We start from the raw sequence: 14,561 nt of genomic DNA, 5'->3' as shown, positions 1-14,561 counted from the left end.
TCGGACCAAGGGATGTGTTCCCAGCGGGTGTCATCGACTGAAGTTTTGTAATCGGTAAGATCAAGGAAGCTGATGATATCTAGTGTGTGCCCCTTTTCAAGGGTTGGAAAGGAAGCGGGGGGAGGGGGGAAGAGAACATAGAGAGGTGAGGAAGTTATTGAATTCAGTCGTATCCTTATTGGTGATGTCGTCTAGGTGGAGATTAATATCCCCAATATCACTCTTAAGCCTATCAATCTGCCTGCATACCTCTTCTAGACTGACCGTTAACCCTGTCAGTTTCCCGTTTTCACTTCCAGCATATAGCCTGATGGGTTCCGGTATGCTGTGTAAATATTCTTTGGTAAATACAGTTTGTCGGTGATTGCTTTGTCCTTCTATAGCGCTCCCTTTATTCCATGGTCATCAAACGGTCCCACCGCTTTCTTCGCGGGTCGTTTCCCCTTAATATATTGAAAGAACGGCTTAAAGTTCTTCGCCTCCTTGGCTATTTTTTCCTCGTAGTCTCTTTTGGCCCCTTTTACCGCCTTATGGCACCTGCGTTGATGTGGTTTGTGCTTGTTCCAGTTTTTGTCCTTTCTGACCTTTTCCATTCCTTAAACGAAGTTTTCTTGTCTCTGATTGCTTCTTTCACCTCTACAATGAGCCACGCCGGTTCTTTGTTCTTTTTCCTCTTTGATCCTTGTTGATACGCGGTATATATAGATTTTGTGCCTTTGTGACTGTGTCCTTAAAAAGGGACCTAGCTTGCTCTAGCACTTTTACAGTGCTTATCCTCTTCTTAATCTTCTTCCCTACCATGAGTCTCATCCCTTCGTAATTCCCTTTTCGGAAGTTCAGTGCTGTGGCTGTGGTTTTGGGCCGATGTTTCTCCCCTGCGTCCAGATCGAAGTGGATAATATTGTGATCACTGTTTCCCAGCGTCCCTTCTTCTTCTACATCTTGTGCCGGACCTTGCAGACCATTTAGAATTAAGTCCAAAATTGCATTTCCTGTAGTATTTTCCTTGACAAGTTGTTCCAGGAAGCTATCATTCAATCTCCAGAAGCGGTTCCCAACCTTCGGTGCCCCCCACCTCACATCTATCCAAATTGGAACAGGATCAGACTATCCGAAATCCTTAATGCAGGAATCCAACAATCGACCCCCCCATCCTTTATCCAAATGAAACATATTAATCCTGGTATACACTCCATGAACCAGGGAGTAATAAGAATAACCCTTTCTCTGCCAATGTTGGGAGCGTTACCCATCCACTATATTAAGGATGTCCACAAAATGCCACAGATTCTGCTGATCCAATTTAAGCCTGTCCCTCCTGAGCCCATAGAATCCCATCTAGGATCAACAACCAAATTAAAATCCCAACCCACTATTACCGAGCCCTGCTTCACCTGCAATACTTTGGCCAATACCTCCTCAAAAAAACTGACCCTGCTTAGAATTAGGGGCATAGAGATTAACCAGGGTAACCAGTTCCCCATCAATCCTTCCCACCTGAATAACCCATCCCCCCCCTCATCCCGCCATTCCTGTTCTGGCACAATCTTTAGATGTTTGGCAAACAAGATACCCACCCCCACCTTTTTCCGTTCCTTCTTATTGGAAGCCCATACTCTATATAGATATTCCCTATATTGTATCAGTTTCTCCCCAGTTTTCACAAAATGCGTCTGTTGAAAAAGCTAAACAGCAATCTGAAGCCTCTTTAGTTCTTTCAATAACAGTTGTCTCTTATGAGGTATATTTAGGCCTTTAACATTAAAGCTACTCACCTGCAATTTTTCCCCATATCTTATGTAAAAAGACCCTCGACTGTCCCCCCACAACCAAATCATCCCAGATATAAGAACCCTGCAGATATTATTTCTTCGGGACCTGTTTTCCAAGTCCTCTACCTGGTTATAATAGTTCTACCAGTCCTTTTGGGCCACTTCAAATGTTCCACTCAGTTCCTGAGCCACTTCCTCCAGCTCCCCTATGAGAAGCTCCATCTCTTTCACTCTCCCCATGAGTCAGCCAAGTCCCACTTGATTTCTTTTACAGCATCCTTAATTTTCCCTTTCACTGCAGTTACCTACTGCTTAATATCACATGCCCATTGCTGGAGGTCTGCTTTAGTCACCGCCGCCGAGGAAGACTCCATGCACCGCAATCTGGGAGAGGCGCTCCACTCTGACCCACTCTACCTGGACTCATGCACCGATGCACTGGAGGCTCCATGTATCTGGCTTAGGCTGCATTTTTTCCATCGCCTTGTCGGTTGATCGCGCCTCATCACTTTTCTTCTTAGAAGGCATTTTGGAGCCACACACACCCTTCGGAATGCTGCCGCATAAGTACAATGCACCCTGCCGACTCTCATGCGCTGTGGGAAAGGAGAATATGCTCACTGGGATCAGAGCTCCAGCTCTAACCTGCCATTCGATTTGGTGACGTCCAGTAGGTTATTTCTAATTGATCAACATCATGCATTCCAGTATCAAAAGCATCTCTACCTTGCTATCCTCTTCTTTTGTAAAAAATCAAAACATCCATGGAATTTTTAACTTAGTATACTCCCTTCTCCTCATACTTAAGTGAGAACTGAACAGATGCACTGAACTGAACAGATGCATGTAGGTAACAAAAATCTCATGCACGAATACAGGAAAGTCTCCCAGGAAAGAGACTTGGGAGTTCTGATTGACAAATCGATGAAGCCGTCCAAGCAATGTGCGGCAGTGGCAAAAAGGGCGAACAGAATGCTAGGAATGATGGAGAAGGTTATCATGCCGCTGTACCCAGCCATGGTGCGCCCTCACCTGGAATACTGCGTACAGCACTGGTCGCCGTACATGAAGAAGGACATGGTACTACTCAAAAGGGTCCAGAGAAGAGCAACTAAGATGGTTAAAGGGTTGGAGAAGCTGCCATACAGCAAAAGATTAGAGAAACTGGGCCTCTTCTCCCTCAAATAGAGATTAAAAGGGGACATAATTGAAACATTCAAGGTACTGAAGGGGATAGACTTAGTAGACAAGGACAGGTTGTTCACTCTCTCCAAGGTAGGGAGAACGAGAGGGCACTCTCTAAAGTTGAAAGGGGATAGATTCCGTACAAACGTAAGGAAGTTATTCTTCACCCAGAGAGTGGTAGAGAGCTGGAATGTTCTTCCGGAGTCTGTCATAGGGGAAAACACCCTCCAGGGATTCAAGGCAAAGCTAGATAAGTTCAGGCTGAACACGAACGTACACAGGTTGGGCTGGTCTCAGTTAGGGCGCTGGTCTTTGACCTGAGGGCCACCATGTGAGCGGACTGCTGGGCATGATGGACCACTAGTCTGACCCAGCAGCGGCAATACTTATGTTCTTAAATCATTTCATCTAACTTTGTTCTTGTATCTGACTTTATTCAGTGCATAGTGCCCTACTGCCCTTTACTCCTCCCAGAAACTTAATTGACAGAAAATGCTTTATAAACACTCAGGGGTAAATTCTCTATAGTACGTCTAAAGTTAGGCATGCTTTAGACGTCCATACTAATTGAATAATTATGGCGTTAAGGGTCTTAATAAGCATTAATTGGGACTTAGACGTAGCTAGACGTCAGGTAGACGTCCAGAAAAGATAGACGTAGGATAGACGTCTAAGGAAGGCATAGTTGCATCTACATATGTAAACTTGGGCGTGACATGGGAGTGGTGATGGGCAGGCACTACTTAGACACTACTTAGGTGGCAAACCACGTCTAAATATCGTCTATAATGTAGGCGTAAGAAACGCTGGTTTAACGTGGATTTTTGCTTCATTTCAATGAAGTTTCAACTTTCTTAATTCCGGCTCCCCTTTAGACGCGAGTTAGACGTCCTTGGTGCAACAATAATTCCAATAGCGAGTTTGAATAGGTAATTTTCATCTTTTCTCTGTCCTAATAAATTTAATGACACCATATCAATAGAACACATTATATTGCATGGATAACAAACTACATTTCTGCCCAAACAATAATATAATTTACACATGGCTTTCCTGTTTAAAAACAACCCCCTTTTTTTCTCAACAAACAGCACTGCAATCAGCTCTCTTTTGAAAGCAAAGAAAGAACAGCAAACACATATCATTATTGCACAAATTACTTCATTTCTCAGCTCTTAAAAAGAGAATAAACAGATACACACCTTAACATTCAGCTTCCTTCATTGCAAAATGGAGGTCTTCAGCTGCACAAAGCTGACCTCATCAATCTGCACCTTCAAAGTAGTATGCCACAATTAAAAGATGCGCTGGGTGTAGAACTCACAACCTCTGGACAACTAGCACAGCATATTTACCCATAGAGTTACAGCAGCTTCTACTTAGGTCCATCTCACCACCCTTTCATATCATACTTGACTGATCTGCCTATGTATCAGCTCATTAGCTATCATGTCACACTCAACTCAAAGAAAACATTTCTGGCTCACCAGGTTAATGCGCCTCATCCAACCTCTCAAGGTCACCGGTTCAAATCCCACCATCAGCATACCTCTTTTTCACAGCTTCCTATTAGCATTCAAAGTGGTATATATATATATATATATATATATATATGGTGGACTTTGCTGTTTTTCATGGTTAGGGTTAGGATGTTATGCTGCAGGAGTGTGTGTTGGGGTGGGGGAGGGGGTCTAGCATGACAGAGAACAGGCTGCTGAGAATTGGTGCAGATCATTTTAAGGATCACCTCAAATAAGTTTAAGCAAAGGAATGCATAAAGATTTGGAAGGTTTTCTGGAAGAAAACAAATATCAAATATGTATTAAGGAATTGCAGCACAAATGACGCCGATCATTAAGGGCAAAGAACACCGATTTTCCGTATATGACGCCTAAACGGAACAGATTACTTACAGTCATACATCCATTAGTACAGTGCTTAGAATGAAGATTAGCGTGTGAGCATGGTCTGAGTTAGACATTAGAAAAATGGAGCTTGCGTTCGATCAAAACAGCACTTTTGGACTCCACATCACATGTATTGGGAATATGGGGTTGGGGCTCAGTGAAAACAGCGCTTTTAACCATTGAGCCACTATTTTGTCTCAGCCTACTATGAGATTATAGCTAAGCTGCTTTTACCTTAGCAGTTCACTAAGGTATGATATGATAAGGGAGCCAGAGACATTGGAGCGAAAGGTGCTGTAGCTCAGTGAGTAAAGGCGCTGTACCGATCTTCCGGGGTTTGAGGGTTCAACTCCCGGCCTGTATTTTACTTGTGGCATATCTATCTTCCAGGTGCACCTTGATGATGCTTTCCACTTCTTATAGGAGTTGATTATAACATTACTGTACAACTTTCTGCGTAGCAGAAAAATAAACTTTTCCCCCTTCCATGCTAAGAATTTGAGTTCAACTCATCTTATATTTCTCCTTTTAAATATGGCATACTTTGTTAGTTTATATAATGGTAAAGTATACATTTCTGAAATCGTGAAGAAACAATATATAAAACAGCAGTGTTTTGTCTCCTAGCAGAATTAACTGCCTATAAGAAGCGGTATAAGCAAATCAAAATTGCTATTGTACGGTTTGTTATCTAGCACCTTCAAGGTATTATGCCACAATTAAAAAATGTGCTGGGTGTAGAACTCACAACCTCTGTACGACTAGCACAGGAGTTTAACCCATAGAGCTACAGCAGCTTCTGCTTAGACGGATCTCACCGCCCTTTCATATCATACGTGACTGAGCTGCCTATGTATCATCTCATTAACTATCATGTCACAATAAGCACAAAGAAAGCATTTCTGGCTCACCAGGTTAATGCGCCTCTTCCAACCTCTCAAACTCCCCGGTTCAACTTCCACCTTTGCTCATTTTAATATGGTCCTAGCAGCTTCCTATTAGCTCTTATAACAGGGTCTACATGGTGGACTTTGCCATTTGTAAGGTGCACATTTCCCTTTCCAGGCAAACCTATTTTCAACTTACCATGGCTCGGACATCCTAAGCAGTGATGAGAGGAAACCTTTCCTCTGACAGCAAGATGACACCTATTAGCACTCAAAATGGTGTATATATATATATATATAGTGGACTTTGCTGTTTTTCATGGTTAGGGTTAGGGTTCAGTAGCTCAGTGAGAAAAAGCGCTGTACCAATCATCCGGAGGTTGTGAGTTCAACTCCCAGCTTGTCTTTTACTTGTGGCATATCTACCTTCCAGAAGCACCTTGATTATAACATTAGGGTTTTAAGCTGCAGGAGTGTGTGTTGGGGTGTTGCAGGGGGTGTCTAGGATGACAGAGAACAGGCTGCTGAGAATTGTTTTACTTTTGCTTCTGTTCATTCTAGTTGTTATTCTCATGGAGCCCACCTTCCCGCACAGCATGGATGGCGGTAGTGCCAGCAATGCCAGGAGCGGGCCAGGTCCAGGGTGACTTGAGGTGGGTTGAGGCAGCCGGTGTCGGTGCAGACAGCCTCGGAAAGAATCCCTGGAGGTGGATGTTGGCCGCCGCAGTTGTGGGTGGCTGCAGACCGTAGTGCCTGCTGGCTGTGGCAAGCCACAGCGGCAGTTGGCTGTGGCCTGGCTGGAGGAGGACGAGGAGGAGCTGCAAGAGCTACACTGAGGTAGGAGTTGAGGAGAGAGAGACAGATGGGAGGATGAGGGAAAGGACAGTCTTCAGTGGCTCGGAGCCTTCCTCCCGGCTGGGCTGAAGGAGGAGGCTTTGGCGGTGGTGGTTTTTGGTGGTGAGTGAGGGCAGGAGGAGGGAGTCGCCGGCTGTGCTGTGTGTCTGCGAGTTGCCTGGCTGCAGCATCTGCACTCCTGCTGGCCACAGACCTACTGATCACAGAGGCACGCAGGTAAGTGCGCATGCGCGGCTAGGGTTTTATTATATAGGATATAGACCTATCGCATCTTATTTTCATCTCAAACACATTAGCAATACTATATACAATACATTACAAAGTTGAGCTTGGGTTTGATAAAATAAACAGCATAATTTGACTCTGTATTACATTTATTGAACCATACTTAAGAATATGGGTTTTGCATCCGTGACAGCAGTGCTTTACACCATTGAGCTATCAGTCTTTTGCCTCAACTAACTGTAAGATGATAGCTAAGTAGATTATACCTTAGCACATCACTAAGGTATGCTATGACAGGGGAGCCAGAGACACTGGAGTAAAAGGTGCTGTAGCTCAGTGAGTAAAAGCGCTGTATCGATCATCCGGAGGTTGTGATTTCAACTCCTGGCTTGTCTTTTACTTGTGGCATATCTACCTTCCAGGTGCACCTTGATGAAGTCACAATGAGGTCAGCATTGTGCTGCTGGCTACTTCCTCTTCCTGTGAACTAGAAGCCACATTCAGGTCTGATCTGTGTTTTGATTCTGTTTCTAAGTTGGGCCAGTGTAAGTTATGGGATTTACCTTTGTTCTGAAGAATGAGCTGATTGTAGCAATGTTTTAAGACCAGGAGAGTGTTATTTAGAGCAAGATATCACTTCTAAACTATCCTCTCTCAAATAGTGTCTCTGGGAAATCCAGAGAAAGCTTATTGGATGACTTAGGGTGCCTTTCCTGCCAGTCTTTGTGGAACTTAAACTAAGTTTATCAGAAGTCTATATGGTGTTCAAAGTCCTATCCTTTCCACTTCTAATAGGAGGTGAGTATGACATTACTGTACAGCTTTCTGTGTAGCATACATCTACAGTTTCCCACCTTCCATACTGATAATGTAAGTTCAACACCCACTCGGTACGTTTCATCTTCTAGTTCTCCTTTCAAACATAACATATTTTTTTACTTTGTATTAATGGTAAACTCTACAATTCTCATATCATAGAGGAAAAAGATACAACACAGCAGTGTTCTCTGTCTGCCATTCCCTACCTCACTGATATTCCCAGATCAACTCCCACTAAAACTAATATATTACAGAAAATATATAGTTTACAAAATGGTATACTGTGTTTTGATTATCCTTTTCATCATCCTATACTTTGGGTTAATTATGTGAAAGCTTACAATGCTGAATGACTGATAATAAATCAGTAAAGAGTATAAAAAATTCAGTATAATTAAAAAAACATCGTACAGACGTCTATCTGGCGTCTAAGCACGGCCATTTGGAGACGTCAGAAAGCTGCGTCTATCCTGCGCTCAGCGTCTGTACAGACGTCTACCAGGCACCTAAGTACCATTTGATTGACACTTGCGTTTTTTGGACGTCTAAAGCACACCTAAGTTAGACCCCTCAGCCTGCCCATCTCCAACTGTACAAATAGTGTGCCTGTTCCAGACCAGCACAGGATATTGGGTGTAGCTCAATGGGATCCCAATTTGATAATCTCGAATAGCATTGAGAACTCGCAACTCACTGCACATCTTCACGAAGCCATCAGGGGAGAACTTGTCAATAAAACATTTGCCAAAGGAAGCTGCCTGTAAAATAGAAAACAATGAAGCATATCCTCTAAATCACAGAAATCAAAAGATATTAGATTGGACCAGAAAATATTAATGCATGAAAAAGAACCATATTTGGGAATTGACCCAAAAAAAGTAAAATGTGACAACTTTCTGTTTTCATTAGTTACACTAAACGGTCTTTTAGATTTGCAATTAGCTAAAACCAAGGGAAAAATCATCAACTTCTATTTTAATTAATCTTACTTTTACTATGAGCAATGACTTTTCTTGCATTACCATGAGCAATGACAAGATTGCATTTATACTGTATGCTTACCCTGAGCAAAGACTTCTGCATCTCAGGTTCTTGTTCATAGCCTGCTGCTTCTATGCACTGGGTCACTGCCTCAGATAGCAGCCCTTTGTCCTTTATCTCTCGAAGGTACTCATCAGCTTTTTGACTTGCTTTCTATAGGACAGAAATATGATTTTATGTAGATTTTGTAGTCAGGTAAGGATGCAATAAAAATCCAAATACTAATATGCTATTAACCTCACATACTGTAATTAGGGCACATCATATAGTATGTGTAGAAATCATGCAACAGTAAGAGGCCACTAAACTGCAAAAATATCAATGTGAAATAGAGGAGCAAATGGAGGAAGTCTAGGAGCTTGATCTCTTTCAACAATAAAATCCAAATATAAATATAAGAATGGTCAAAAATACAAATGCTAACTATAAATATAACATTATATTTAGCTTTCAACAGGACCTGCAAAGTATTTTGTTCCCATTTTGAGGCCAATTGTGACTCTAAAGTCAAAACAATTTGTTCCAAATTAGAGAATTCCAATTTTAGTCGTTTACTAATGTGCACCGAATATGAAATTATTTGCCCTCTCATTGTAGCTTTGAAAGCATCCCATATATTTTCCAAAGAGACTTCCTCTGAGGTGTTGAGTTGAAAATACTCATTCATTTTTATTTGAATTTCCTCAAGAAAGTTTGAATCTGCAAGCAATGCATTATTAAATCTCCAAACATGACTAACAGAATCTTTTTTAGCAAACTGAAACTCTATCCAAATTCCAGTATGATCCGTCAAAAGGATAGGGTCTATGCTGGCTTTTATAACCTGTTGAATTAAATGATCTGACACAAAAATGTAATCAGTTCTTGAAAATGACTGATGAACATGTGAGCAGAAAAATTCACGAGCATTATTAAAATGTAGAATCTGCCGTATCTCCTTCAATCCACAGGCTTGCACAAGATTGTCTAGACCACTGTTCTTCAACTGCTGGGTCTGTGGACCGGTGCAGGTCCGCAGGAAATTTTTGCCAGTCCGCACAGGGCCGGCGAGATTGAATCACTTCAATTTCCTGACGGTCCGCACAGGGCTGGCAAGATCAACAGCTGAAGTCCAGCTGGGCTGGAGAGATCTTGGGGAGCCTCCGACAATGGCTTTATCCCCTCTCTGCAGCTCTCCTTTACTTCCCAGCGCAGTGATTCACGAAGGCAGCCTTGGGGATTTTGCTGAGTCGCAGCTGCCTCTGATGATGCAACTTCCTCTTTCCTCAAGGTGGTGCGACCCAACAAAGAACCCGAGGCTGCCTTCCTGAATCGCTGCGCTGAGAAGTAAGGAGAGCTGCTGGGAGGGGAGAAAGCCACTACTGGAGTCTGGGAAGCTGCTGGGCAAGGGGAAACAGGGACAGCTGCTACTGGAGAGGGAGAAGGAAAGATGCTGCTGGGAGGGGAGGAGGGAAAGGAATCTGGGAAGCTGCTGGGTAAGGGAAAAAAAGGACAGCTGCTACTGGACCTGCAGAGAAGGAGAGATGCTGCTGGGAGGGGAGGAGGGAAAGGAGTCTGCGAAGCTGCTGGGCAAGGGAATAAAAGGGACAGCTGCTACTGTAGAGGGAGAAGGAGAGATGCTGCTGGGAGGGGAGGAGGGAAATGAGTCTGGGAAGCTATTGGGCAAGGGAAAAAAAGAGACAGCTGCTACTGGACCTGGAGGGAAGCTGCTGGACAAGGGAAAAAAAGGGACAGCTGCAACTGGAGAGGGAGGAGAGATGCTGCTGGGAGGGGAGAAAGGGAAGAGAGTTACTGCTGGACAGGAGGAGGAGGGAAGGGAGAATAAAAAAGGAAGGAAACAGCTGGCAGGGAGATTAGAGGAGGGGAAGGGGAGAGACAGGCATGAGAAAGTAGAGAGATTGATGATAGGAAGGGGTCAGCAGAAAAATAAGCAGAGAGGGACAAAGATGGTAGATCTAATGTAGGAGAGATAAAAATAAAGAGAGCAGTAAAGCTAGAATGAATCATTTAAATAGGAGAGAGGGGGCGCAGGTTGGATGGAAAGGGGAGAGGGGCATAGAAAGAAGACGGATACCATATGGAAGGAGGAGAGGACAGACAGTGGATGGAAGGGGCAGATGCTGGATTGAAGAGACAGAGAGGGCAGACGCTGGAAGGAAGAGAGTGAAAAGAAGATGAAAGCAGAAACCAGAGACGACAAAAGGTAGAAAAAAATAATTTTATTTCTATTTTGTGATTAGACTATATTAGATTTGAAATATATATCCTGCTAGAGCTGATGTTAGACATAACTGGGGACTGCAAAGCCCAGGCAGTGCTTTTTTAGCTTCCAGCTGGCTTAGGGCGCTCTCTGACCAGGGGGCAGTTGCCCTAGTTGCACTCCCCTAAAACTATTCCTGTCATGTGTGACTGCAGTATTCTGTTAGCATGATATTTCTGTGTAGCATTCTGTAATAATTTGGCTTGTTCAGTTTTCTTGATAGTAGAGGGGATATATGTGAAGGGGAGGGGAGACAGGGGTTTTGTTGATCCTTGCTCTGTATTATTTGTATTTATAAAATGACAATTGTACAGAATATTGTTTCTTTTTATACTTTAATAAAATACATTTAATATAAAATCATAACTGAAGCTTGTGTGGATGGGATCAGATGATTTGTGGGGACCGAGCCCGCAGAGATGGGGTGGAAACGGGGTTTTTAAATTTTAGTCCTAGTAGTTTGCCGGTCCACAAAATAATTCTTTTATTTCTGCCGGTCCATGGGTGTAAAAAGGTTGAAAAACACTGGTCTAGACCTAGTGATATCATCTGCTTACTAGGCTGCTTATCCAATAATGGATCCATGACAGCACTGAAATCTTCGGCTACAATTAAGTTAGATGTAGCCAGTGACAAAATTATTTGCTGGAGTTTTTTTTAAAGAACTCGGCCTGATTTGAATTAGGAGCATAAATATTAAATAACATCAGGGCATCTTTCCCATATCTACATGAAGTCATCTGCCCATAGGATCAGCTTGGACATCATCAAATACAGCAGAACATCTTTTATTGATCAAGATAGTCACACCAGCCTTTTTCCTCACTGCAGGTGCACAAAAACAGTATTTAACCCACCCCCTACCAACTTGGCAGCCTCAACATATGGTAAGTGTGTTTCCTGTAGGAGATAAACAGATCTCTCGACTGTGCTTGCCTGATTTCCCCCCTTTGCCACGGTGTAAAGCCTAGTCTAGGACTACTTGTGACAGCTGCGTCGCTTGGACGAATTCGTGGACTCCTCGGAGGATCCCGGACGGGACTCTGGGTGTTGCTCGGCGGTGAAGAGAATTGCGGTTTAACCCCAGCGAGTCCTGAGGCCGCACTGCTGAACTTCTCTCCTTGCCCGGCAGATTTGGAACCAGGTAGAGCGGGGAGTGGCTGCAGGAGCCATGCTCCGATTGTGGGAGCCGGAGGCAGAGTTCTATCTAAGGGACATCTACCGAGAGAGCGAGGGGTTGGTGCTCTGCAGGAGCTGTGCTGATGGGAGCCTGTGGGGACTGAGTGGATGCACAGTGGACTTTGGGAGAGTGGATTATTCGGAGAGGTAGCTACTACAGCGGACAGGGGCCTCCGGAGGGAGGATCGAGAGACAAATCAATCAAGGAGGGAGGACGAGAGTGCAGGGAGGGCTGCAGCCCGCCCCAAGAAGCCTTGACTATTGCAGCAAGCTAGGGCTTCCTGAGAGAGGGAGGATCGAGGAACGGATTGAAAAGGGAGGACGAAAACACCCCAAGGAGCCAAAGCAACAAGCAAGGGCCTCCTGCCTACCCAGCGAGGTCAGACCTGTGGGACTTAATGGTTGTAGAAATCCACGCTGAGCCAGTTGGAAGGCTCAGCGGGAGCATTTTAAATTTAATTTAACCTGCTTTAGCTTTTACTTTGGCCCTACCAATTTTCCTCAAGCTTTGGACCAAGAGCAGCTTGGAAGACTCCTCTAGTGTTGGAGCGCACTCCACCCCTCCCCGACGCTACCATGCTGAGCCAGTTGGAAGACTCAGTGGGAGCATTTTGAATTTAATTTAACTCTTCCTGTTTTTTAACTTTTACTTTGGCCATGCCAACTTTCCTCAAGCTTCATACCGGGATCAGCTTAAAGGACCCCTCAGCCTTGGGAGCGCACTCCGCCCCTCCTCGACTCTACCACGCTAAGCCAATTGGAAGGCCCAGTGGGCCTATTTTGGGGCCAGTTGGCCCTGCCAACTCTCTTCAAGCTTCGGACCTGATTGGAGGACTCCTCAGGTGTGGGAGTGCACTCTGCCCCTCCCCAATGTTACCACACTGAGCCAGTTGGCTCAGTAGAAGCATTTTGAATTTAATTTAACTTCTCCTGTCTTAACTCTTACTTTGGCCCTGACTACCTTCAAGTTTCAAGTTTATTAGTGTTTTTGATTAATCGCTTAATCACACTTCAAAGCGATGAACATAAATAATAAACATTAAAAATTACAATATTAAGGAGTAATACAATATTTAACATAGACTTAAAATCAAACCAGACTATTAACAAACTTAACAAACAAGAAAAAAGGGAAAAAGGGAATTGAACTACAAAATATTATAAATAGAATAGTCAGGGAAAAAAACACAAGGTAGGGGATATAAAATTCCATAATCAAAATCAACACAATTAATAAATCCAAGAGGGAAAACTAACACTCAAAAGCATCTTTGAAAAGAAATGTTTTTAAATTAGTCTTAAATTTATCGAAATTGTGTTCTTCTCTCAAATAGATAGGAAGAGAGTTCCAGACTTGAGGGGCCGTAACGGAAAAAATAAATTGTCGTCTAGTATTGATGATCTTGAGAGAAGGAATTGTCAATAAATGTTGTTCGTTTGACCGTAATATTCTATTTGAGGAGTAAGGAATTAATAATTTAAAAATAAATGCAGGAGTTTTAAAGAGTAATGATTTGAAAGTAAGTAAGCATAGTTATTCTATGCCAATGGGCATTCTTAAGAAGTGGTGTTACATGATCGAATTTCTTTGTTTTTGTTATAAGCTTAATGGAAGTATTTTGTATAATTTGTAATCGTCTAATTTCACTTTGTGCAATTCCTTTAAAAAGGGCGTTACAATAATCGATTTTGGAAATCACCAAGGAGTGGATAAGAATGTTGAGTGATTTAGGGCAGAGGTATTGCGAAAGGGATTGAATTTGACGAAGTCAATTTCTAATGTTGAAACCTGGTGTGACCCAGATTGGGGGTTTATTTTTCCTTAGATATCCTTGTAAATGTGTAGTAAGGTATCATACTTTGAAATATGTGTTCTTTGAACCAGCTCATTTGACAGCCTTCCTCTCCACGAAGCGCCTTGGGAATGAAGGAAAATCAGCGTCCAAGGAATAATTAGCTCCTTTTCAGTATCAGATAATGTGATTTCCTTTAGTTGTTATTTTGTATCCTTAAATCACTCCGTTTCTTAAGTCTTGGATCCTAATTTTGAGGACTAGTGTACGATTAAGTTGAGAGTTATTTCTTCTTTTTTGGATAAAAAGTTTTTTTAATGTTGTGTTTAATATTATGTTTTCTTAATTGCACTTTCTGTACAAGATGATATGCTTGTTAAATAATGTAAAAATTTCTAAAATAAATAATAATTAAAAAAAAAAAAGAATTTGACGAAGTCTATAAAAAGATGATTTGATAATACTACCAATATGATCATGAAAAGTTAACTTAGTGAACTTTTGGAGTTTGAATCATTAAAAGAAACAGTAGAAGTACGAGCTGAGAAATAAGATACAAACCAAGAGAATTCTTGGTCAGTGATACCAATGGAATAAAGTCTGTCTAATAGAAGTCGATGATCAATAGTGTCAAAGGC

The 14,561-nt window shown here is 42.6% G+C and overlaps 1 protein-coding gene across 3 annotated transcripts in view; it reads right to left on the bottom strand.

The window, feature by feature from the left end:
* Positions 1-14,561, bottom strand: part of VPS16 (VPS16 core subunit of CORVET and HOPS complexes) — a 1,150,777-nt gene that overhangs the window by 479,758 nt on the left and 656,458 nt on the right. For all 3 annotated transcript variants that reach the window (XM_033944752.1, XM_033944754.1, XM_033944753.1), the window contains 2 exons: positions 8,713-8,844; positions 8,281-8,408 (listed from right to left, as the gene is read on the bottom strand). In XM_033944752.1, coding sequence (XP_033800643.1) covers positions 8,281-8,408; positions 8,713-8,844 — 260 coding nt within the window. The remainder of the gene's footprint in view (positions 1-8,280; positions 8,409-8,712; positions 8,845-14,561) is intronic.

Source organism: Geotrypetes seraphini, chromosome 5, assembly GCF_902459505.1.
Source record: "Geotrypetes seraphini chromosome 5, aGeoSer1.1, whole genome shotgun sequence".
Taxonomy (NCBI): Eukaryota; Metazoa; Chordata; class Amphibia; order Gymnophiona; family Dermophiidae; genus Geotrypetes; species Geotrypetes seraphini.
The sequence above is the reverse complement of the archived record's forward strand: the minus strand, read 5'-3'. Positions and strand labels throughout refer to the sequence as shown.